Genomic DNA, 27,279 nt, shown 5'->3' with positions numbered 1-27,279 from the left:
AAGGAAGACGAAGACGAAGGAAGACGAAGACGAAGGAAGAAGAAGACGAAGATGACGAAGACGACGACGAAGAAGAAAGAAGAAAGAAGAAGAGGAAGAAGAAGAAGAAGGAGAAGAAGAAGAAAAAAGATGGGGTCTTGCTACGTTGCCCAGGCTGAACTAGACCTCCTGGGCTCACGTGATTCTCCTCCCTCAGCCTCCTCTGTAGCTGGGGTTACAGGTGCATGCCACCATGCCCAGCTAGGATAGAAAGCTTTAAGAAGGGATGCAGAGGAGTTAGTGCCTAGAGCAGAGAAAAAGCCTTTGCAGAGAAGTATGGGCTGAATGTCAGGTTGATGAGATAGACAAGAATAGGAGATGGCACTCTGCAAGTTCCTTCTTTTTTTTTTTTTTTTTAAATAAAAGAGATGAGGTCTTGGCTGGGGGCAGTCACTCATGCCTGTAATCCTGGTACTTTGGGAGGGAAAGCAGGTGGATCACGAGGTCAGGTGTTTGAGACTAGCCTGACCAATGCGATGAAACCCCGTCTCTACTAAAAATACAAAAATTAGCTGGGTATGCTGGCACACACCTGTAATCCCAGCTACTCAGGAGGCTGAGGCAGGAGTTGCAGTGAGCTGAGCTGAGATTGCGCCACTGCACTCAAGCCTGGACGACAGAGCGAGACTCAGTCTCAAAAAAAAAAAAAAAAAAGAGATGAGGTCTTGCTCTGTCACCCAGGCTAGAGTACAGTGGTATGATCATAGCTCACTAAAGCAGTGAACTCCTGGGTTCAAGTGATGCCCCCACCTCAACTTCCTGAGTAGCTAGGATTACAGGTGTGCACCACCACGTCAGCTAATTTATTTATTTAATTTTTTATTTTTTGAGACGGAGTCTCACTCTGTTGCCCAGGCTGGAGTGTAGTGGCGCAGTCTCCACTCACTGCAAGCTCCGCCTCCTGGGTTCACACCATTCTCCTGCCTCAGTCTCCCAAGTAGCTGGGACTACAGGCGCCCGCCACCACACCTGGCTAATTTTTTGTATTTTTAGTAGAGATGGGGTTTCACCGTGTTAGCCAGGATGGTCTCGATCTCCTGACCTTGTGATCCGCCTGCCTCGGCCTCCCAAAGTGCTGGGATTACAGGCGTGAGCTACCGTGGTCAGCCCACACCACCTAATTTTTTATAGAGATGGGGCCTTGCTATGTTGCCCAGGCTGGTTTCAAACTCCTAGGCTCAAATGATCCTCCTACCTCAGTCTCCTGAGTTGCTGGGACTATGGGTGTGAGCTACTGTGCCCAGCCGCAGGTTCCTTAAAAAGAGGCATCCTAGGGATTGGTGACAGAGCAAGGAGGAAGGGTGAGCATGGAACTGAGATGGAGAATGAATTTGGGTTTGGTATCTGACTGCTGGGAGTGTGAAGATGGGATGATGTGAAGAGGACACTGAACTTTTGCTTTGGGAATAGGAGATGTAGGCTGGGCAGCCATATAATGAAATACAGAGGTATGTGTAAAGGGAAGAAGGTATAGAACTCCCAGAGTTTCAAATAGAGCAATGGCAAACACAGAGACTTACTATTCTAAGATTCTCCACAAACTGTCAAAGGGGCACCTTTGTTTTTAAGGTGGTACTGTCCCAGCTCCCTTTTGGAGGTCCCTTTTTTTGCTCTCTTCCTAACCCACATCACCTGCTAGGCCATTAATAAAAGCAATGCTTTGTTTTCCACACTCTAAATCACTACTAATGATTCTCTAATGGTATTCTAGGTGGTGTGAAGGGTGACAGATGACTTTGTTGCTGCTAAAAACATGAGGCCTACTTTTAAGCTAAAAAGTACAACACTCTAGCCTGCAGACGAAAGAACACTCCTAATGGACTTGTTGTGACAAAGGGAAGCCATATACTAGGAGAAATAATGCTGCCCGTGTTTATCAACAGGTACAGGTTGCTTCCTTCTACCAAGTCCGACCTGGACAGAAGCCTTAAACAAGTTAGGAAGAACATATTGCCACCCTTCACAGGTCTCCTCCTCTCTCTCTGAATCCCTGAGCTTTGGTTTCCTGAGACTCTATTGAATAAAGCTATGTGTGTGGCCCGGCACAATGGCTCACGCCTGTAATCCCAGTACTTTGGGACGCTGAGGTCAGGAGTTCAAGACCAGACTGGCCAACATAGTGAAGCCTTGTCACTACTAAAAATACAAAAATCAGCTGTGTGTGGTGGTACATGCCTATAGTCACAGCTACTCGGAAGGCTGAGGAGAAGATCGTTTGAACCTGGGAGGTGGAGAATGCAGTGAGCTGAGATCGCGCCACTGCACACTCCAACCTGGGCAACAGAGAGACTCTGTCTCAAAAAAAAAAAAAAAAAAAAAAAAACCCAAAAAAAAAACCAGAGACACACACAGAGACAAAGACATAGAGAGGAGAAGGTGATGTAAAGATGGAGCAAAGAAAGACGTGGCCATAAGACAAGGAATGCTGCAAGCCACCAGAAGGTGGAAGAGAAAAGGAACAGAATTCTTCCCTATACGCCCTGGAAGGAGCACAGCTTTGCTGGATATTGGACCTGATTTCCCAGTGAGTAAGAATAAATTTCTCTTGTATTAAGTTATTATGACAGGTTGGGTGCAGTAGCTCATGCCTGTAATACCAGCACTTTGGGAGACCAAGGAGGGTGGATCACCTGAGGTCAGGAGTTTGACACCAGCCTGGCCAACGTGGTGAAACCCCGTCTCTACTAATAATACAACAATTAGCCAGGAGTGCACGTGCCTGTAATCCTAGCTACTTGGGAAGCTGAGGCAGGAGAATCACTTGAATCCAGGAGGCGGAGGTTAGAGTGAGCAGAAATCACACCACTGAACTCCAGCCTGAGCGACAAGAGCAAAACTCTTGTCTCAAAAAAATTATAGCAGCCTCAGGAAACTATGTAGGAAACATGTGGTATGCCTTAGGCACTGTACTTAAGAGTTTTATAAATGTTAACTCATTCAATCCCCATACAACACTATAAACCAGGCACTATTATCCCTGTGGAAGAAAGGGGAGGACACAAAGATTAAGTAGCCTGCCCAATGTCATAAAGCTGTAAATGAGGGAGCTCAGATCTGATGTAGGTACTCTGATTCTAGAGATGGTGCTTGCAGCCAATGTGCACCCCTGACAATCAAGGTCTCGGGGAGAGGGGTCTAACAGGTGCTCAGAGACAATGTGATGCAAACCCTGGGGTCACCAAACTGATTGACCTGTTATTTGCCCCATGCTCAGCTCCAGACAGAAATTACTTTCTGAACCAGCAATTCAGAGTGTATGTTCCAGCAGAGAAATCAACTATTCAAGAAACAATCTGGCAAAGAGGAGCATCACTGGCTGACTGACAAACGCCCATGAAGTGATGTCTACCTATCATGCACTGGGAAATGCCTGCAGGCTCTTGTTCTTAAGTCCAGTAGTACTATTTCCAAAGCTATCTTCTCAGTGGCAGTGGCCCATTTACCTATTTCCCTACATCTTTATGAATACAAGCTGGGATAGGGCAGCTTTAGGGTTTTCCAAGGCTGTTAGCCCAACAGATAAAAAACCTTTCTTTTCATTTATTATAAATTCTAAAGCCTTGTGAAAAAGATTCTTTATCCTATTGTCACAAACAAGGTCATAAAGCCACTAGGATACAGGTGTTCTGAGTAGGAGAGGACAACAGCTTCTCAGCAGCAAAAATGAAGGTATAGAGGAAAAGCAATTTACTTCTGCTTATGGCAACTTGCAGAGACAAACATCTCTCAGGAAAGCAAGGGGTACTCTAAGAGTGAATGATGTCCCTTTGCCGTCCAGAGGTTCCTTCTGTCAGACGCTATGCAACTCAGCACTGGTGTAGGTATGAGCAGGTAAGAATAAGGCTGAGTAAGGGTCGACCATGCCAGGTGATGTGACAGTTCTCTCTCTGAAGCCTCCAGGTTGTTAGGAAGATGATGTTAAGGGCCCAATTTTGAGATAAGGAAACTAAGCCTCAGAGAAGCTATGTAATTTGGCCCAAAGTCACAATGAACAAGAGACTGAGCTGAGATTCAAATCCAGGTCATTCTGATCCTGAAGTCCATTCTCTTTTCCTTTACCCCACCTTCCTTTCTAAGGAGTAACTTTCCCCTTAGGAAAGGTAACTTCCAAGGATGAAATCTGAAATGGGTAGAATTTAAGAAGACTCAGGAGAAGATAAAACCAATTTCTTGTAAAGCAACCCTTGTCCTCACGAAACCTAAACATCCTTATGGTTTTTGTGGTGTCTAATACAGGTCTCACCACTTTTAAATGAACAACAGTGTCTGAAGGCATTTCCATTAATTCTTACTAACATTAAGATATCTGGCCCACACAAAGATCTGAAATGCATAGGAACAGGCCTTGGCAAACAAAGTAAAGGGTGTATGTATTTTCCATTAAAAAAAAAATCAGGTATTTTTTTCCAAACAGACAGGGAGAGGAAGAAAATGAGAGAGCGAGCGAGCATGCACATCAAAACAGCAGTATCAAAGCTTAGAATGGTGGCAGTCTGACCTACATACAAGCTTTTTTTCTTTCTTTTCTTTTTTTTTTTTTTTTTTAAACAGCAGGCATCTGAAGCCTGAAAAATTAAAAGGTTTGCTAAAATTAGGTTTAACTAGTAGAAAAATCCCTCATTCTCTTTCAGGTTGATTATCTTTTACTAAAGCATTACACTCATGACACTTAATGGAATATTAGTAAAGGATCTTAATTTTATACTTTGGGTTGGGAAAGGAGGGTAGGAAAAGAAAGTTAATCTAGGAAAGGGAACCTGTGAATTTCCAGTCTTGAGCACATTTCATCAATCCATTTCTAATATAAGCCACATCCTCTGGCTGAGTCCCCTGGAGAACGGAAATAACAAAATCAGGGCCAAGTGAGGGGAAGCCCAGGCTCCTCAGAGACTGTGCCTTCCCCACAGCAGCTTCCTGGGGGTGCCTGTGACAGACTCTCTTTGTTGAAGACTGGGCCCTCACTGTTCTCTTTGTGAGGGTAACCTGCTACTCCGGAAAGTAGCATGGCAGCCTTGTTATTACATGATGCAAGTAGGACCAAAGGCACCGCAGATAATAAAATCTTGGCTGATGTGATGGGCTATTGCTTTTTTCTTTTCTTTTTTTTTTTTTTGAGACGGAGTCTTACTCTTGTCGCCCAGGCTGGAGTGGTGCAGTGGTGTGATCTCAACTCACTGCAACTTCTGCCTCCTGGGTTCAAGTGATTCTTCTGCCTCAGCCTCCTGTGTAGCTGGGATTACAGGTGCCTGCCACCATGCCCGCCTAAGTTTTATACTTTTAGTAGAGATGGGGTTTCGCCATGTTGCCCAGGCTGGTCCCAAACTCCTGACCTCGGGTGATCTGCCCACCTCGGCCTCCCAAAGTGCTAGGATTACAGATGTGAGCCACCACGCTCGGCCAGGCTATTGCTTTTCTTTTTCAGTGTGGGGTTGAGTCCAGGGGTGGGTTAGAAAGTGATGACTGGTTGTAATTCTTTCCTGAGCTTTATTTCTCATGAGGTACGGTTGTATAAGTAGGTCTGAAGGGCTTAAAAAGCCAAGTGTAGTTGGGTGTGGTGGCACGTGCCTGTAGTCCCAGCTACTCAGGTGGCTGAAGTGAGAGGATTGCTTGAGCCCAGGAATTCGAGGCTGCAGTGGGCCACGACTGCACAACTGTACTCCAGGCTGGGCGACACAGCAAAACCCTGTCTCAAAAAAAAGTTTATTATTTTTTTTAAAGACAGGGTCTTGCTCTATCGCCCAGGCTGGAGTGCAGTGGCGCGATCTTGGCTCAACGGAGCCTCGACCTCCTGGGCTCAAGTGATCCTTCTGTCTCAACCTCCCAAGTAGCTGGAACCACAGGCGCACGCCACCACACCTCGCAAATTTTTTTATTTTCGTAGAGACAGGGTTTCATCATGTTGCCCACTTTGGTCTTGAACTCCTGAGCTCAAGCAATCTTCCTGCCTTGGCCTCCCAAAGTGCTGGGATTACAGGCGTGAGCCATCATTTCCAGCCCATTCTAGTTTTATCATTAGAATATCATTGTATTATGTCTGAGTTCTCATCAAATCAGACCAATTCTATTCTGATTTTCTAGGCACTTCCAAAAATTCTTACACTATTAATAATGAGGAAACAATGAAAATATTTAAATCAAACATGTTCTTTCCCTCTGCTTACACACATCGAGCACACACAAAGGCTTCCCCAATGCAGGCAGCTGACTTAAGATCCATGAGGCAGGAATATTCAAGAGTGCCTCATTTATTACAAATGCCTAGGACGGGCTGGGCCTAGTGGCTCATGCCTGTAGTCCCAACACTTTGGGAGGCCAAGGCGGGAGTATCACTTGAGCTCAAGAGTTTGAGACCAACCTGGGCAACATAGTGAGACCTTGCCTCTACTAAAATACATCCCTGCCTATGGAGAGCAGAGATTACCACTATAATTATATACTAGATTTCTGTCATTTCCTTCTAACTTAATGATAGGTAATCTTCCTTTAAACATGTGCTATAAGTTCCTACAGTCCCGATCATCTCAACTTAAAGGAGACCCTGCTAGGTGCAGTGGCTCACACCTGTAATCCCAGCATTTTGGGAGGTCGAGGCGGGTGGATCACCTGAGGTCAGGAGCTCAAGACCAGCCTGGCCAACATGGTGAAACCCTGTCTCTACCAAAAATAAAAAAATTAGCTGGGCACGGTTGCAGGTGCCTGTAATCCCAGCTACTCGGGAGGCTGAGGCAGGAGAATTGCTTTAACCCGGGAGGCAGAGGTTGTGGTGAGCCAAGACTACAAAATTGCACTCTAGCCTGGGTGACAACAGCAAAACTCTGTCTCAAAAAACAAACAAACAAACAAACAAAAAAACCCCAAAAAACCGGAGATCCCAGGAAGTCAGAGGTGCCCTCCTGCTCGAGTCAGCAGCACACCTCAGCAAACAGCAGCCACCACCTGGGCCATTCTCCTCTATGGTTCCTCATGTGCTTTCATATTAACAGATACCATGGGCCAGGGTATGGTCAAGGGAATAACACACATGTGCTTAAGAACTGGTTTCTATTATGACTATTCACTTTTTGCCATCTGGAATGGCAGTCTTATATGGAGAATCTTAATGTAGGCATCATTTGATACAGTTTTATAGTTAAATGAAAAGGAATGAAATGCAGTGCTGTGTATTTCATTAAGATCAACAAAACCTAAACAAACAAAACAGGTGGGGCCAACTTTCAGTTTCCATTTGCCAACTGGATACCAGAAACACTCTACTACACTCTACTTCCCTTGCCTTTTTGTTTGGTAGGAAGAAACCAAGTTGGGACACTATAAGAGATAGAAACAAAACAGTAAGCCAAGGAAGAGCAATAGAGGCATGCACACAGTAGTCTCTAAACAAAAATTATAAGCATTTGATGAATCAAAGGTAGGCGACGGGGCAGAGGGGCTGAAGGACTTACAGAGGGGTACAGGTACGAATTAAATGGCCTATGTGCAGGTACCAGCTTACACCAGTTACACTGAAACCTAGAAGTCCATAAGTGTTTGAGAGCCTAGCAGATTCATAATACCAAGCTGCTACTTTAACAGGCTCCACCACTAACTGATGGAGAGTTGTGTAGAGAAAAATTACATGTAACTTATCTGCATACTTACACAGAAGCCAGAGAGATGAAAAATTAACCACTTGGTAATAAATCTGCCTAGTCCCTGCTCTCAGCACTTCCCCAAACTTACTGGCATTCAGAAGCTGATTATTCCCATCATATATCATAAAGTCTAGCCAAATACCAAAGACAGCCAACTGACCCAGATAATCTTCAGCTCCCAATGTAAGCTGTGGCCTGTTAACTTTTCTGGAACTTAGGAATCATAAGTTGGAAGGACCTGCTCACAGTTCTTACCTTACCCTGTGGCAACTCAGAGACTAAAGCCATTCTGGCCCCAGAACGCTACGGACAATCTTACTTGTCCTGGTTTGAAAGTACTCTGTAGCTGACCTTTAGAATATGGTCTATCAGACCTACCTGTTAGAACCAGCTTTTTCTAAACTGGTAACTTTAAAATAGCGTGTTTAATTTACTTTTTATTTTTGAGATAGAGTCTCTCACTCTGTTGCCCAGGCTGGAGTGCAGTGGCATGATCTCAGCTCACTGCAACCTCTGCCTCCTGGGTCCAAGCAATTGGGTCCATGCCTTGGCCTCCTGAGTAGCTGGAATTACAGGTGTGTGCCACCATACCCGGCTTTTCTATTTTTAGTAGAGATGTGGTTTTGTCATGTTGGCCAGGCGCTGGTCTCGAACTCCTGGCCTCAAGTGATCCACCTGCCTCGGCTTCCCAAAGTGTTGGGATTACAGGCATGAGCCACTGCGCCCAGCCTAATTTGCTGTTGCTCTTAATTTTACTCTTTAATAGACTTAATTTTACATTCAAACTCCAAAGCAACCCAACAAAGGGGTAATTTGGGAAAATTATTATCTTGAATTGCTGGAACTCTCACATACTGCTAGAGTGTAAACAGGCACCACCACTGTGCAAAAAGTTTGGCAGCATCTATTAATCTGAACATATGCATATCCTATGATCCACTCTTAGGTTCATAAATACTCAATTCTATACCTTAGGGATATATACAACAGACATGTACATATATATCTTATCAAAAGACATGTGCTCATGTATTTCACAACAGCACAAACTATTCGTAATAACTAAACTCCAGAAATCAGTCAAATGTCCAACAGGAGAACAGACTAGTAAATAATACAACCACAGAACACTGTATAGCACACAGAAGGAACAAATGTACAACCACTAACAACAATGTGGATGCATCCCAGATACACAGTGTTGAGTGAAAGAAGCCAGACGTGGCCGGGCATGGTGGCTCAAGCTTGTAATCCCAACACTTTGGGAGGCAGAGGTGAGAGGACTGCTTGAGCCCAGGAGTTCAAGACCAGCCTGGGCAATATAGTGAGCCCATGCCTCTACAAAAAAATTTAAAAAGCAGTGGGGCGTGGTGGTGTGCACCTATGGTCCCAACTACTCAAGAGGCTGAGGGGGGAGGATGGCCTGAGCCTGGCAGGTTGAGGCTGCAGTGAGCCCTGATGGTGTCACTGCACTCTAGCCTGGGTGAAAGAATATGGTCCTGACAAAACAAAACAAAACAAAATAAAACAAAACAAGGAAAGCAGCCAGATATAATAAATATCATTGTGGTTACATTTAGATAACATTCAACCAGCCCAACTAGTCTACGGTACTAGAAGTCAGGAGAGTTGTTATCCTTGGAAGGGAAGGTAACTGAGTATGATGAGGGCCTCTGTGTGTTCGTTACACATGAATATTCTCTGTTAAAACTCACCAATTCTGTAAGCATAAAGGAAGTAAAAAAATTTAAAAAAAAACCTCAGCTGAATATTTATGATTGTGCATTATCCAAAATGTACATTTTATTTCAATAAAAAATCATAAGACTATCTTGTCATAGACTAAAAATAAAAAAAACCTCTCATCATGTACTGCACTCAATAATTCTTTTCCTTTACAAATTCACTTTAGAAAAGTCTATTTTTTGTGAGAAAGTAAAAAGATTAAAATGACCTATTTCTCTTCCAAAGACTATTTTTATGAACTCTAGTTTGCTGGCACTGCTTCACTAGAATAGCTGTATCTGAATCTGCTGTAAATCCCCTTAAGTCTTCTGTCACGGGAGGCAGCACTGTGGCATTGGCCTCACTTTGCAATTAGATGGAGCTCAGTGTGAATCCTGGCTCCACCATGCAGCAAAGTTCTGTGGCCTTGCCATGCTTTGTAAGGTGAGAATCACAAGTAAGTGAAAAGTAAATGAAAAGTAAGTGAAACAATGTGGGTGAGGGGCATGGCACACAAATACCTATTATCACCAAAATCTCATTTAGGGAAGAAAGTAGATGCACCTCTCTGCTCATCTTTTACAAACTAAATGCAGATGCTAGTATTCCTTAGATGTTCTGTGAGAGTTAATGTGAATATGATGCTTTAGTACCATTAAGAGCCAAATACTATGTAGCTACAGTAAACTTCCTCTTAAAAGTTTATCCCAGTGTTTTAGAAACTGAATTTTTATTTATTTATTTATTTTTAGAGACAGGGTCTCACTCTGTTGCCCAGGCTGGAGTATAATGGTGCAGTGTCACAATCACAGCTCACTTGCAATCTCAAACTCCTGGGTTCAAGTGATCCACCAACCTCAGCCTCCTGAGTAGCTAGGACTACAGGTATGTAGTGCCACCACACTTGGCTTTTTTTTGGTAGAGACAGCTTCTCTCTATATTGCCCAGGCTGGTCTCAAATTCCTGGGTTCAAGCTATCCTCACACCTTGGCCTCCCAAAGTGCTGGAATTAATGGTGTGAGCCACCAAGCCTGGCCTAGGAATTTTTAAATAACTACTGTTTTTGCAAAATTATTTTGAGATCTGCACTCTGTTAAGCATTTGTATCTTTTGAAAGCTTAACCCTGGAGAAAATCAGATTCCATACAGAGAATTTAAGATCCACTCAAGCAGATAGAGAAGAAGACTGAGAAAGAAAGCATCTTGTTGTGAGCAGGGCAAACTTCTAAGGCTTTCTCCGCAAATGTCATTTAGAGTGGCAAGTCTGGTGATGGTAGTCTGGTAAATCTCATGATTGCACATTAATCCTCTGATTGTGTCTAAACAAAAGCTTCCCAAAGTAAACTTAGCCTTGTTTTTCAGTAAAGCCAATAAAAACTACTAAAACTAAGGCCTAAAATACATTTTGGGTTGTGAATAAGTGTGTTGATAACACCATGACTTGGCCAGAGAATTTGCATCACAACCCCAAAAGCACAAACTTTGGCTCTGGCTAAGCACTTGGTATATTACTGTTGATAAACAAACTATAAAAATCTTACAAGATGACTTTCACTAGACTAACAATACACAGCACACACCCACACATATTGCCCTCTAAGAAGAGAAGGAATGTGGGGTTGGGGGGTGAACTGGAGTTAAAAGTACATCTTAGGTTTTTTTTTTTGAGACGGAGTCTCACTCTGTCGCCCAGGCTGGAGTGCAGTGGCCGGATCTCAGCTCACTGCAAGCTCCGCCTCCCGGGTTTACGCCATTCTCCTGCCTCAGCCTCCCGAGTAACTGGCACTACAGGCGCCTGCCACATCGCCCGGCTAGTTTTTTTGTATTTTTTTTTTAGTAGAGACGGGGTTTCACCGTGTTAGCCAGGATGGTCTCGATCTCCTGACCTCGTGATCCACCCGTCTCGGCCTCCCAAAGTGCTGGGATTACAGGCTTGAGTCACCGCGCCCGGCCACATCTTAGGTTTTAATGATGCTGGCAGTTAAGCTTGAAGGAACTATGAGTTCAACTTCCAAAGTGGTTAAAATGTAGTAAATAATAGCCAACTCGAAACAGCTCTCACAAGCTACAAATGGGACAATTTTAGCATAAGAAAATGCCAAGCACAGTGGAACATGCCTATAATCCAGCTACTTCAGAAGCTGAGGCAGGGGGGCTGCTGGAGCCCAGGAATTTGGGTCTAGTCTGGGCAACTCAGTGAGACCCAACCTCTTTTAAGAAGCAACAAGAAACACAAATAGTATCTATGATAGACTGAAACACACAAAATATTTAAAAATTTATAATTTTACAATGTTAAAAATATACACAAAAAAACCTTCACTGGTCACCTTTGGTGACTGGGGGGCAGCAACTCATTATACAGATAACCAATAGAGGGAAAATATGACACATTTATCCAGGTTTTCCTATGAGAACTGATTTTCAGGGTAACTAACTGAGACACAGTCTCACTCTGTCACCCAGGCTGGAGTACAATGGAACAATCTTGGTTCACTGCAACCTCTGCCTCCTAGGTTCAAGCAATTCTCATGCCTCAGCCTCCCGAGTAGCTGGGACTGCAGATGTGCACCATTATGCCTGGCTAATTTTTGTATTTTCAGTAGACACAGGGTTTCGCCATTTTGGCCAAGCTGGTCTCGAACTCCTGACCTCAGGTGATCTGCCCACCTCGACCTCCCAAAGTGCTGGAATTACAAGCATGAACCATCATGCCCAGACTAAAATAGCTAATTCAGGAAGCAATTCTGAATGCTAAATTCTAAAACAATTAAGTTGAATGGGGATTTTTATAATGGATGAATCCAATTGATAACACCAGAACTACTGATCAATCTTAGTATCACAAAAAGAAAAACTGACATTACAAGAATGCCTGACCAACTAAGTTAATTTTGGCTGGGTGTGGTAGAGCTCATGCCTGTAATCCCTGGACTTTGGAAGTCCGAGGTGGGAGGATTGCTTGAGCCCAGGAGTTCAAGATCACCCTGGGCTACAAGGCGAAACCCTATCTTTATAAAAATAAAACCAAAAATTAGCCAGGTGTGGTGGTGTGCGCCTGTAGTCACAGCTACTCAGGAGGTTGAGATGGGAGGATTGACTGAGCCTGGGGGGTTGAGGCTGCAGTGAGCCATGATCATGTCACTGATGTCACTGCACTCCAGCCTAGGCAACAGAGCAAGACAGTGTCTCAAAAAAGAAAAAAAAAAAAAAAAAAGGTGAATTTGAACTTGATAAAATATCCAGAGCAATCCTTTGGTTTATAGGAAATGTGTGTTTGTGTGTAGGCGGGGTGGGGGTTAGGACATACGACATGACACTATGCACCTTTGGTGTATAATCAGGCATAGCCACATTGCGGAAAAACCCTGGTTTCTTCAACGCATAAATGGCACAAAAAAGGGAAGGTGAATTATTACATAGATTTTTAAGAGACATGTCAACAAATGTGTGAATCTCAATTGAATACCGATTCAAACAAACTAAGCACTCAAAGATATTTAACAAAAGATATTAGGAATTATGGTTACTTTTGTTTGATGGTGATGATAGTTATGTTAAAGAATAAGACTCCCACTGGTTAGAGATATATTCGAAGTCTATCTCATTTCCCAAAGTGAGGAGGAAAAGATAAAAACAGACTCGAAAATGTTGGTAATTTTGAAGCTGTCCAATAGGTACATGGGGGATTATCATACTATTCTCTCTACTTTATCTATGGTTGAAGATTTCTGTAACAAAAAGTAAAAGTGGCAGAAAGATGATGGTTGTTGCAACCAGGTCATGGGAGTTTGCTGTGTTATGTGTGTTTATCTTTGAAAATATCTATAAATTTTTTAAAGTATCAATAATCCAAAGATAAAATCTGAATGAGCTCTGAGATATTACTGTCCATTCAGAGACCGACCTACTCAACGAAAAGGCATCATACCAAGAGAAAAAGAATATGGAAGGCTTTATATGGCGATAACCCTAAATCTCACATGCCTACACTTTTCTAGACGACAATGAAAATTTTGAACAGTCTTCATCAGAAAACACCAACTGTGTGGTTGGCCCCAATGATGCTCTGTGCCTCTGTAGTGACCAAAAGCTTCTTCCAAGAGCAGGGCCTTCCTCTTACCTGGCTGGGGTGGATGAGGTGGTGGCATCTGGTGGTGCATCAGAGGGTAAGGAGGGGGCTGTTGATGAGGCATCATGCCAGGGTGCCCTGCTGCTCCAAGTGGGGCCAGGCTAGGTCCTCCTGAGTGCTGGTGGGCCTGTTGAGGGTTCTGGCCATGCTGCTGCTGTTCCATTTGCTGTCGTGCTCGTAACTCAGCATACTTGAGCTGTTCCATGTGGAAGTTTTGGCGTTCAGTAAGCAACTGCTGCCTCTGTTGTTCTAGCTGTAAGCAAAGAAAGTGGAAGAGAAAAGACACCAGAAGAGGCTTTCAGGATTGGATAACACAAAGAACAACTACATAATGCCTGAATTCCCTCTATCCCATCACACTGACATCACCACCTCACTTCCTGCACCTTCTACAGTGAGAACAAAGGCGTTATTTCTTGAGTAGCATATTTCCATGTGGACATCTGTTACCATGCAACGTCTTCTCCATGTTGAGTCTAAGTCTTTCCTTGTAATCTTCCTGCAGTAGGGCTACTGCTCTTTGGGCTCACTTGGACACATGTAATCCCCTCTATGTTTAGCAGGCCTTTAGGTAACTAAAAATATTTCCTATGGCTGTCTGAGTCTTCCCCAGGTAAAATGAGCCTCTGTTGTCCTTGTAATAGTTCCTCAGATGTTAACATTTCAAGTTCACCCAACTTCCTATGTGCTCTCTTTTGGATGTGATACTCTTTTGGTTATCGTCTATTTTAGAACATAACACCAGAGTTAAATTACTCTGCATGAGTTGATGTGGCCTTAGCTGCAAAGATATGCATTTCTCTATGTGGAACTTTGGCAGTGCCACCGCAAATCTTAGCTTTCAAGTACCCAAAATTATACTTGGTGACACATTCACGGAATATTTTAGTTGCCTATAAAAAAATCAGCATGAATCTTAGTTTAACGACTACAAGCATTTCAATATTCAAGATAATCTTTCTAGCACCCAAATGAGAATAAAGAGAAATACAATATTATATGTTTAGTTCAGAGAATGAAGCCTATCCTAAATTAATTTAATACAGGGATGATAAAGAAAATCATGCAGGAAACCTGAACATGCAGGAAAATGAAAATCCAGATCTCTGAAAGTAGTATAAAAATCATAAGCATTAGGAGGGTTTTGTTTTGTTTTGAGATGGAGTCTCGCTCTGTCGCCCAGGCTGGAGTGCAGTGGCCGGATCTCAGCTCACTGTAAGCTCCGCCTCCCGGGTTCACGCCATTCTCAGCCTCCTGAGTAGCTGGGACTACAGGCGCCGGCCACCTTGCCCGGCTGGTTTTTTTTTTTGTATTTTTTAGTAGAGACGGCCTTTCACCGTGTTCGCCAGGATGGTCTTGATCTCCTGACCTCGTGATCCGCCCGTCTCGGCCTCCCAAAGTGCTGGGATTACAGGCGTGAGCCACCGCGCCCGGCCAGCATTAGGAGGGTTAATAAACCCACTTCTTTTCAATAATGTCTCCATCCCATCATTTTCATAGAAAAATCTGAGTCATTGGGAATCATTTTCTTGTGTGGTGTTGTCCAATACAGCAGTTACAAGCTACACACAGCTACTCAGCACTTGAAGTGTGGCTAACACGAAACGAGATGTGCTGTCAGTGATGCACAGTAAAATGTGAAGACTTAATATGAAAAATTGTTCATATAGATTACATATAGAAACAATGTATATATGTAGGTTTTACATATACTGAATTACGTAGAACATTTCACCTGTTTTTAATTTGGCTACTAGAAAATTTCAGTTATATACATGGCTCACGTATTTCTGTCAGCACTATTCTGAGGCGTTCAATAGGTTAGGAAAGTAGAACATTTTTGCTTTTGGGGGCAGCCAGTTCTGTGGATAAACACTACACACTATTATTTGCAACTAGATGGAATAAGCATGAGAATTAGCCTAAGAATCTGGGCCTTTGGCAGAGGGCCAACTGGGGAAAATCCCTGTGAAATTGAGTGAGAAGCATCACTGGTTACAGGAGTAGCAACTAGGGTATTTCCATGGACAGATGGGGTGTGGGAAGACAGGCCATGAACACAGTATGAAGAAAAGACGCACGAGCAGGCGAAGAGAACAAATAAAGAGAGTAAATGGTATAGCTTATGTCCTGGATTTTGGTAACTGGCTTGTAGACTTTCCTTAGGGAGAGGGAGATCTTCTGAAACAAAACATTTTGAGAGAGGTTGGGGGTTATCAGGAACAAGCAAGACAGGGTTCTACTGGTCCTAATAGTCTAGTGTGGGCTATTCATTTTCTGGGAAAGGTGATCTGAGGAGGGTAAAGCCTGGCCTGGTTCAGTTTCCTGTGTGCATGATGAGAAGGGAGCTGTAAGATGTAAACAGCAAGAGAATCTTCTGGAAGGAAGTCCAGTTCTGCAGGAAGACTAATCAGATTAGTAAGTAAGAGGCAAAATGATTGTAAAAGGTGGGGTGGGAAATCTAAATATTCCGGCTACAGATCCTTGGTTTTGCTTTCTTATCATTCTTTCTAGGAATTTAGGACTCGAATTTGCTTAAGAGGTAGCCAGAAAACGTCCTCTTATCTATGTTTTTGTTGAGTGACTACTGGTCTGAACAGCTTGGCTGTAGTCCTACCGTTATGTAAGAACTACGGAATTTAGGTCAAGATATGCTTTATAAGGAAGCTGAACTGCTACTGGAGGGAGCAGTGACTCTAAAAAGAAATTTTGGTCTCTGCATTATCTAGCTGAATTTTGGGTTCTGTTTTTAACCAAACTAGTCTTTCTTTGGGGGCTTACCTTAATATCAAGGTATTATCCTTGGAAACAAAAAAATAACCTACTAATAAGATGAGAGGGCCAAGCTGGGAAGAAAAAATTGCCCAATTTTCCTTGCCTACAACATGAGCTAGCCTGTATTATCCTCTTTATTTTCTGAGTTTCATCTATCATTTTGAAACTTAGAAGGTAATTTTAAAAAAGTAATTAGAAGAATTAGAAAGGATAAGCGATTAAACACACACATAAACCTGAAAGAGAACCCAGTTTAACCCAAAAGTTCCAATGTGGGGCTAAACAGATCCTATGAGTTGAGAGCAATGCCCAAATAACAGGCTACCAGTTGGCTCCACGCGGGCCATCTCTGCTCTGGGACAGATGCAATAGAGCTTGCCACCATGTACTGGCCTCATTATGCAAATAAAATAATTTTTCTTGTTCTAGACATCTTATTTTTATTAAATCAAATTGAAGACTGCATTCACTTTTGTGACAATCAGAAAGAATGTTAACTAGGTATTTTTGAGGGAAAATTGCCAGTACTGGTCATATTTTAAATGCACTTAACCAATGAACCAGTGATTAGGCATCTGGAAATACTGTCCTAGAATACCGTATGTATGCACGTGTAAGGATGGTCATCAAGGCATTCTTTTTGATATTCAGTTACATAAGATAACCTGAATGGGGAAAAAAACAAGTTGCAATAAAAATATTTATAAGATAATCCAAGTATATAAAAATGACTTTGTGATCATGTATAAACACATTTAAAACGTTCTGAAAGATACAAACTATTAACAGTGATCATCCATAGAAATGAAACTGGGAGTAGGAGAACTTTTCTCTTTTTTTTTTTGAGACGGAGTCTCGCTCTGTCGCCCAGGCTAGAGTGCAGTGGCTGCCTTTCAGGTTCAAGCAATTCTCCTCCCTCAGCCTCCCAAGTAGCTGGGATTACAGGGGCCCACCACCACAACCAGCTAATTTTTGTATTTTTAGTAAAGATGGGGTTTCACCATGTTGGCCAGACTGGTCTTGAACTCTTGACCTCAGGCGATCCACCTGCGTTGGTCTCCTAAAGTGCACAGGCATGAGCCACCGCACCTGGCCAGAACTTTTTATTTATGATTTGAAAATTTAAAGTAAACACATAAATATTTTTTAATAACAAAAAAAACAGGCTCCAGCAAACCCAGTTTTTCATACAAGGCAGCCCATGGCCCTGCTCTGAAAACACATCCTGAGTCCCCACTTCCCCTGCTTTCAAAAACCCTGCCTTCCTCTCCCTCTTCACTGTATATGCATAAAGCAGCTGTATCCAAGCGAAATCTAACACAACAGAGCACTTTTCAACACCAAGACACCAAACACAGACACAGCTGCAAGTGCAGCTGAAGTTCACACAAAGCTCTTCTCCCTTCTATTTGCATAAAGCAGGGAGGGGGGTGGGAAAGAGTAAAAGACAGTGAGGGTCACAAAAATTTATCTATAATGCCAAGGACTGAAATACCAGCTGAGACTTGAAGCCTCAGAGCTAAAGTAAATAATCACACCTTCCTTTTCAATGCTTTGTATCAGTGATGAGAATTTCACTGAAGAAAACCCAAATCCAAAATAGACATATCCATCCCTTTTTATACCTGAGATAAAAGAAAACAATGTAATTGCGTTTTGCTGCTTCCATGTGTACTTCTGGAAGCAGAAATCAAAAAAGGGAGCCTGCATCATTATTGTGGGCTGGTCATTTTATCTTTGTTGCAGTGTGCTTGCTTCATGAGGCCACATGTCTTTCTGCTTCAGAACTGAACCTGCTACGGGTACAGCTTTCTAATCTCAAAAAAAACTACCTTTAATGTAATAGCAAATGTTGAACAATAGATTCAATTGTATGACAAGCAGCAGAGAGATGATTTACTACAAATACACAGAAAACAAAGTTAAATATAATTACCCTGGGACAGTATGAAATTCTTTTTTGCTGTTCTTTCTTCCTTAGTCTGTCATAAAATATAACAAACTTTTCTAAACTTACTATTTGTGAGGATAGCCCATTATCTCTATCTTCAAAATCCATCCAGAACTTCACCATTTCTCTTAACTTTCATGGCTGACACCCTGGTCCGAGCCACCGTATCTCACATGCATTAACCTAACAGCCTCCACACCCAGTCTCCCTGATTCAGACCTTGCTGCCTTATAATTTATTCTCTCTACATAGTAGACAGAGTGATTCCTGATAAACTGTAAGGAAGATCACTTCAGTCCTCAACTCAAGGTCCCTCAATTATTCCACATTTCAGAGTAAAGCAAAAGGCTTCTGGACAGCTTTCAAGAATTTCTGCGACTTGGTCACCATCATCTCTTTGACTTTAGCCTCCTAACTCCCTTGACTCATTTATGCTCCAGCCCACCCACCTACTCCCTTGTTTTGGAACATGTCAGTCATACTCCTGCCTCAGGGCCTCTGCACTGACTGTTTCTAGCACCTGGAAGTGCTTGCCCATCAACTGTCAGTTTCTCAATAAGGCCTAATCTGATGACACCACTCAAAACAGAAATCCCTTCCCTGCCACTCCTAATCTCCAACTCAACCCATAAAATACACACACAGTTTGTATGTATACCTATATATATGCAGCATATACCTTATTACTTACATAACTTCCTTAATTCACTCATGATTTCGAAATATTTGAGATCCACCAAGGCAGAGATCTTTGCTGGGTTTTATGTACCACTGTATCCTCACTAGCTACATGCCTGGATGACAGCAGATGCTCAGTGAGTATTTGGCAAATGAACAAATAAATCATTTTATCCACCACAAAAACTATCAAGGCAGGCTGACTCTCCAGTCTCCTAAGCAATCATTCTTTTCATATTTCAAGAGCTGGACCTTTCTTACAAATCATTATCAGTCCTCCTCTTCCAGGAACCTTACCTTGATAATCTGAGTTGACCACGAGACCTCCCCTTTCTCTGAATTTTCATAGCTCCATCATCTCTTTGTATTTGGTTTCTTTGTGTCAATGTCTCATCCATCCTTTAACTTCCTTAAGTACAGAGTTTGGGTTTCTCACAGCTTTGAGTTCCCTAATAGTCCCTCTTTTCTGAAAGTAGACAATTTCTTTTTTCTTTTTTTTTTTTAAGACAGAGTTTTGCTCTTATTGCCCAGCCTGGAGTGCAATGGAGCAATCATAGCTCACTGCAACCTCTGCTTCCTGGGTTCAAGGGATTCTTCTGTTTCAGCTTCCCTAACAGCTGGAATTACAGGCGCCCACCACCATGCCCGCCTAATTTTTGTATTTTTAGTAGAGATGGGATTTCACCATATTGGCCAGGCTGGTCTCGAGCTCCTGATATCACGTGATCCACCCGCCTCATCCTCCCAAAGTGCTGGGATTACAGGCGTGAACCACTGCACCCAGCCTCTGAAGGTATAAAATTTCTATACCTAGCCAAATGAACTTCAGAGACACAGACAACATTTAGTCCAAAAGGTATAAATGGAATCAGCTCATAGATCCATTCTCAATGGCCTGAGAGTGTCTTTTAAAAGAAAACATTTACATGTAAATGGCTTATGTGGGGCCCAGGCTCTTCAATTCTCTCCAGGTAGTTCTAGTCTAAACACAACCCATGTCTGAAACCTGCTCTGTTGACTGCTGCTCAGTCTACAGACACAATGAGTGGCAGACCCACTGGCAGCTCAACACCTTCTCCTGAACTCCAGTGCTTTTCTCATGCCAATTCCCTGATAGACTTTGTAACTTCCATAACTGCCTTTCCTTTAATATTAACGCTTTAAAATATGAGGAAGCTGGAATAGCTATTAATTATAGCTGAGTTCATGATACCTATAACAAATTGGAATTTTTTTTTTTTTTTAGACAGAGTTTTGCTATTGTCACCCAGGCTGGAGTACAATGGCATGATCTCTGCACGCTGCAACCTCTGCCTCCTGGGTTCAAGTGATTCTCCTGCCTCAGCCTCCCAAGTAGCTGGGATTACAGGTGCCCGCCATTACGCCCAGCTAATTTTGCTTTCTTAATAGAGACAGGGTTTCACCATATTGACTAGGCTGGTCTCGAACCCCTGACCTCAGGTGATCCTCCCGCCTTGGCCTCCCGAAGTGCTGGGATTACAGGCATGAGCCACCATGCCTGGCCCTGAAATTTTTATATGATTACATTTAATTACAATTACTTAAGACTAAAAAGAACATCTGGCTTTAAGTCATTAGAGGAAAAAAAAAAAAGCTTTATATTTGACTGTGAGTCTTAATTTCTGAAACCCATTGCTATTTAAACAAAACCAGACGTTCCATTTAAGAAAACGTTATCCTAAAGCTACTGCTTACTGAGTTAAGATGAGCAAGAGTGCACCCTAAAATGAACTGAGGCAGTGTGGGAGGTGGAGAGTTAGGTGCCTCTACTCCTAGCTGATCTATTCACCGTCTGGAGTATCAACTTTATTGATTCATAACAGAAGGATGACAGAAGCTGCATATGTATCTCAGAGTCCCTAGGTTAAAATGAAATAGCAAAAGCTCATTTCTTTATAAATTATGAAGTACTAGATAAATACAGAGAGCTGAACAAACAGGTTTGATATCTGGCTCTGTCATTTCTGACCCATGTGATCTGAGGTACACAACCTACCAGGTTCAAGCTCCAGTCTGGAATGTAAGAAGGGCTAACGAAGAAGTGGCTTATGTTGTCATCTGACATCACTGCTGGATTCTTGAATAAGGGGATTCAAAGCAAACATTATTTTCTTGCTTATGGCTTCCTCACATAGTTTGCCGGGAAATAAACTGAGTAAATCCATTTAAAGTGCTTTGACATAGTAATTGACCCAATAAATGCTCACAAGGCCAACAATAGCTCATGAATCTTTTTTTTTTTTTTGAGACGGAGTCTCGCTCTGTCACCCAGGCTGGAGTGCAGTGGCGCAATTTCGGCTCACTGCAACCTCCGCCTCCCAGGTTCACGCCATTCTCCTGCCTCAGCCTCCCGAGTAACTGGGACTACAGGTGCCTGCCACCATGCCCGGCTAATTTTTTTTATATGTTTAGTAGAGATGGGGTTTCACTGTGTTAGCCAGGATGGTCTCGATCTCCTGACCTTGTGATCCACCCGCCTCGGCGTCCCAAAGTGCTGGGATTACAGGCATGAGCCACTGCACCCAGCCGGCTTATGAATCTTAAGAATTTTCTATATATTTGTTGATTACTGGTTTGCATAATGGGAGGCATATATTTACCAAACACTATGTATGTGCTAGACACTGTGCCAAGGCATATGTCATACTTCTCTCAATTTTCAAAAGAATTCTGTGTGGAAATCATCAGTAGAAAAACATTCATAGCTTTGCTTCCCACAGGGAAGGATAGGATGTTAGTGCTAGGGTGAGAAAGAGGTTATGTCTTAATTATACACAAAATGAATGGGTGGCATTTTGAAGTTCAAATGACCCATTTTTGTTGGTCTGAGAACGAGTCTCTAAGCTGGTTGCCAACGATCCTGCTTTCTAATATTTACACTGTCCCCACTGAAAACTTTCACCTACCCCAGATCCAGAGTTGGTCTGTGCGACCAACAGGATGTGGCAGAAGGGATGTGACTTGCATGTTTACATTATAAAGAACATTACAACTCCCATTTTGGGTGATTTTTCATACTTACTTTTTTGAATCACTTAGAAGCCATGGCAATTTGGCCGGGGGCGGTGGCTCAAGCCTGTAATCCCAGCACTTTGGGAGGCCGAGACAGGCGGATCACGAGGTCAGGAGATCGAGACCATCCTGGCTAACACGGTGAAACCCCGTCTCTACTAAAAAATACAAAAAACTAGCCGGGCGAGGTGGCGGGCGCCTGTAGTCCCAGCTACTCGGGAGGCTGAGGCAGGAGAATGGTGTAAACCCGGGAGGCAGAGCTTGCAGTGAGCTGAGATCCGGCCACTGCACCCCAGCCTGGGCGACACAGCGACACTCCGTCTCAAACAAAACAAAACAAAACAAAATGAAATAATGGTCGACCATGAAAGAATTCAAGCAGAGCAGCCTTGTGTATTGGGATGGAGTTCGGAGAATATTTTCGCAACATTTTCAGCTGTGTTATTTTATTCAGAAAATATTTATGAAATATTGTGTGTGATCTGATTAGAAAGCAACATTTGTTAAAAGTCAAAAAGTTGGACACAGCAGCTCATGTCTGTAACTCAAACCCCTTGGGAGGAGGAGGCAGGAGGATTGCTTGAGGCCAGGAGTTTGAGACCAGCCTGGGCAACATGGCAAGATCCTGTCTCTATTTAAAAAAAAAAAGAAAATTAGCTGGGCACAGTATCTCATGCCTGTAGTCCCAGCTGCTTGGGAGACTGAGAAGGGAGGATCACTTGAGCCCCAGGAGTTTGTGGCTGCAGTGAGCTATGACTGCACCACTATACTCCAGCCTGGGCAACAGAGTGAGCCCTGTCCCCCCCAAAAAAAGTCAAAAGAGAAAAAACAGTGAAGTTACATAATTTAAGTAGTTATTTAAAAAATATACACCACACAAGGAAACTTCTGCAGGCCTGAGAGAAGTGAAGCAGTTATACATTGCCCCTTGGTGTCTGGGAGCCAGTGGACAGAAGTGGAAAGGGGATACGAACTCTGCTATTCTTAGGGGACAGACAACGGATGCATCAGAAGGTTTAAAAAACTGGGGGACCAGCAGGTTCATTCTGTGAAGAGAAAGCAACTTAGTGCTGAGGAAAAAGCTCCTTGCCAAACTAGATATATTCTTTAAGTGCTCAGGGTCGTCTCAATATTCAAGATTAATGGATCAGTTATACTTTGCAAATGACAGCAAGACGTCTGTTGGCAGTGGGATCTACCCAACCATCATTTGAATTCTGCATATGCCAATAATCCACTCCACTATATTACAGCCCCCTATTACTTCAGGTCCTCTAAGAAAATCTGTAAAATGTCAAAAGGGAAGCTTATTAGAGAAAGATAAACACAAAGACTCATCCCCAAAGTTCCACCTGTAGGACATTTTCTCTGATAACTTCTCTCTCTCCCCGTCTCTCCCCGTCTCCTAGGGATGCCTCCTTTCTGTTCCCATAGCAGCATCTGTACAACTGCTGTACTATACAAGCACACTGTATTGTCATTATTTGTTGACTGTTTCTCCCATTAAACTAAGTCTTTTTTTTTTTGAGACGGAGTCTTGCTCTGTGGCCCGGGCTGGAGTGCAGTGCAGTGGCCGGATCTCAGCTCACTGCAAGCTCCGCCTCCCAGGTTTACGCCATTCTCCTGCCTCAGCCTCCCGAGTAACTAGGACTACAGGCGCCCGCCACCTCGCCCGGCTAGTTTTTTGTATTTTTAGTAGAGATGGGGTTTCACCGTGTTAGCCAGGATGGTCTCGATCTCCTGACCTCGTGATCCGCCCGTCTCGGCCTCCCAAAGTGCTGGGATTACAGGCTTGAGCTACCGAAACTAAGTCTTTAAGGGTGGATTATCCTTTCCACTTTCCCAACTACGCCATCAATGTTGGCACACACTCATTTAAGTAAGGGCCCTTGATGTGCTACTTCTGTGTTAAAAAAGACATCTGATTAAGTCCTTGCCCTCAAAAACTATACACTCTGGTACAGAAATGCGAACACATGAACTGGTGATTACAGTACAATTAAGTGCTCTGTGAGGCTGCCATAGCAGTAAATGTGAAGGCCATGCCATCCATAGCTGAGGAATGCAGGAGGTAGGCAAAAAGTGGGGCAAAGGGCCTTCTTGGCCAGAGAAGCAGTAAGCAAACAGGTGGCAAAGAGAGTAAGGCCGCAAAGGAAGCCTACATTTGGTCTAGCATACACAGAGGGTGACAGAGATGAAACAGAGGTCTCATGAGCTCCTAGGGCAGGAGAGGGTCAATGGTGTGAGAGATGCTTACATAGACAGAAGCTCAATGACAGACGTAGAGCATGGAGTGAGAGGCACAGTAAGTCTCTGATTAGGCTCCTTCCTAATCAGGGAACTGAGGGTGGGGTGGTATAGAGTTGGGGTAGGAGAGCTACTGAAGCAGCTTCTTCCTACTCATGGGGCCAGATGGTCTTAGGATAAAATGGATAGGGCTATGGTGACTGGGCTACTCATCATGAGGAGTTCAACAGAGGACTTGCTTGGATTGGCCACTAAGAAATACTTTAAATAATGCAAGAAGATACTTAGGCAAATGTAAACAGTGATCCTAAAATGATCAGTATTCTGGAATAATTTCTTTTTAAGTCAGAATCTCGTATGTAGATAAAAAAGTCAAAATAGTCAGAGGGAAAAAGCCCCAACTAAATGCTCAAATTTAGCCCATGCTTAGGGAGTCACTAATTCTTTCTCCAGTCAACTCAAAAAAATGTATTTTTGGCCAGGTGCGGTGGCTCACGCCTGTAATCCTAGCACGTTGGGTGGCTGCGGCACGCAGATTGCCTGAACTCAGGAGTTCGAGACTAGCCCGGGCAACACAGTGAAACCCTCTCTCTACTAAAAAACAAAAAAATTAGCTGGGCGTGGTGGTGCATGGCTATAATCCCACCTACTCGGGAGACTGAGGCAGGAGAATCACTTGAACCTGCAAGATGGAGGTTGTGGTGAGCTGAGATCATGCCACTGCACTCTAGCCTGGGCGACAGAGCGAGACTCCGTCTCAAAAAAAAAAAAAAAAAAAAAAAATTTTTTTTTCCCACAAAGAGCTTACTTAATCTCTTTTTCTCTAGAACTTCTCCCAAGATAACCAAATGCTTCTCTGCTTCTAAATTTCTTACTTTTTATGACTTCCACTCTCACTTTTGGCCCTTTTCATAATTCTCTTGGCCCTGTTTGGGCCATGACCTTACGTCAAAAGTTTCTGTTGCAGGGAATGCTAGGTACAAGACTCCAGATGGGCCTAATTTCAGTTACCATTCAGTATAGGAGAGGGAAGAGAAGTGTGAGAAAGCCCAAGGATGGATCTGAGGGAGGATAAGAGAAAATGTGGTTCCTAATTCAAGATGAGATTAAGTTCTACTTTCTAGTATTTATTTTGAAGAAGTCAGGGAATCAAGAAAATCTCTGAATACTTATATACTGCTGATGAGACTGTACATTAGTTCAGTGTGGAAAGCAGTTTGGAGGTTTCTCAAAGAAATAAAAATATTATTCAACTATAATACTATTTAACCCAGTAATCCCATTACTGGGTATATACCCAAAAGAAAATAAATTGTTCGGCCAGGCATGGTGGCTCATGCCTGTAATCCCAGCCCTTTGGGAGGCTGAGGTAGGCAGATCACGGGGTCAAGAGATAGAGACCATCCTGGCCAACATGGTGAAACTCCATCTCTACTAAAAATGCAAAAATTAGCTGGGCGTGGTGGCACGTGCCTGTAGTCCCAGCTACTATCGAGGCTGAGGCAGGGGAATCGCTTGAACCTGGGAGGCAAAGATTGCAGTGAGCTGAGACTGTGCCACTGCACTCCAACCTGGCAACAGGGCGAGACTCTGTCTCAGAAAGAAAAAAAAAAGAAAAAAGGAAAATACATCAATTTACCAAAAATGCACCTGCATGTGAATGCTTACTGCAGCTCCATTAGCAATAGCAAAGATGTGAAATCAAACTAGGTGCCCATCAACAGTGGATTGGACAAGGAAAATGTGGTACATATACATTATGGAATACTACACAGCCATAAAAAAAAGAATGAAATTATGTCCCTTGCACCACCATAGATGCAGCTGGAGGCCATTATTCTAAGTGAATTAACCCAGAAACAAAAAATGCCACATATTCTCAGTTTTGCTTTTTTTTTTTAAATTTTTTGAGATGGAGTCTCGCTCTGTGGCCTGGGCTGGAGTACAGTGGCCGGATCCAAGCTCACTGCAAGCTCCGCCTCCTGGGTTTACGCCATTCTCCTGCCTCAGCCTCCCGAGTAGCTGGGACTACAGGTGCCCGCCACCTCGCCCAGCTAGTTTTTTGTATTTTTCAGTAGAGACAGGGTTTCACCATGTTAGCCAGGATGGTCTCAATCTCCTGACCTCGTGATCCGCCCGTCTCGGCCTCCCAAAGTGCTGGGATTAAAGGCTTGAGCCACCGCGCCCAGCCATATTCTCAGTTTTAAGTAGGTCCTAAACACTGGGTATACACAGACATAAAGATGGAAACAATAGACAATGGTGACTCCAAAAGGGGAAGAGGAGAAAAGGGTGAAAGACCGAAAAGCTACATATTGGGTACTATGTTAACTATTTGGGTGACAGCTTCAATAGAAGCCTAAACCTAAGCATCATACAGTATATCCATGTAACAAACCTACACAAGTACCTCTGAATCTAAAACAAAAATTAAAACTTAAAAAAAAAAGAAAAGAAAATCCCTGAATCAGATAATGGAGTTATACAGCTTCTACTTTATTGGTAACAAGTAGGTATCAGTTTTGTAGAGGGAAGAATTTAATATCATCATGTATCTTCACAGCCAACATGTACAAGAAGCTGAGATTTAGAGAATTAGCTTTAGAAAGTTAACAGAGTACCTTCTACTTAACATCACTGGCTAATAATCCTTTTGAAATGGCAAATCAAATAGAGGAAAAAGGACAGAAGTTAGCCATGGAGACCAAGAGAACAGGCTACTATTTATTTTACCTAACTTGTGTTTTGTGAAAAGTGACCAAGGTTTAATTGTGAAAAAGCCACTATAAAATTCCAAATACTCACAGCTTCTTTCTCTCTGTCCATGATAGTTTCCAGCTCTTCAAAATGTCGAAGTTTGATCTCTAGTTTCTTCATTTGTGTCTCAACCAACAGAGCTACCAGGGACTTGATCTTTCTTTCTTCCACTGCAGCCAGGTGCTAAGGGTAAAGATCATTCAAGCTATTTAGGTAAACATTTGCTTAAAGAACATTAAGAAAATGCTGACAATATGCAAAGTGGAGATTATATAATTTACAATGGTACCCTATATGTCTCCTTTGTACGT

General features: G+C 43.0%; 1 protein-coding gene across 2 annotated transcripts in view; it reads right to left on the bottom strand.

The window, feature by feature from the left end:
• Positions 1–27,279, bottom strand: part of SMARCC1 (SWI/SNF related, matrix associated, actin dependent regulator of chromatin subfamily c member 1) — a 205,889-nt gene that overhangs the window by 11,880 nt on the left and 166,730 nt on the right. For both annotated transcript variants that reach the window (XM_023231828.2, XM_023231829.2), the window contains exons 25-26: positions 27,017–27,151; positions 13,519–13,780 (exon numbers count right to left, since the gene is read on the bottom strand). In XM_023231828.2, coding sequence (XP_023087596.1) covers positions 13,519–13,780; positions 27,017–27,151 — 397 coding nt within the window. The remainder of the gene's footprint in view (positions 1–13,518; positions 13,781–27,016; positions 27,152–27,279) is intronic.

Source organism: Piliocolobus tephrosceles, chromosome 2 (genome assembly GCF_002776525.5).
Source record: "Piliocolobus tephrosceles isolate RC106 chromosome 2, ASM277652v3, whole genome shotgun sequence".
Taxonomy (NCBI): Eukaryota; Metazoa; Chordata; class Mammalia; order Primates; family Cercopithecidae; genus Piliocolobus; species Piliocolobus tephrosceles.
This window is presented reverse-complemented; position numbering and strand designations above follow the sequence as displayed.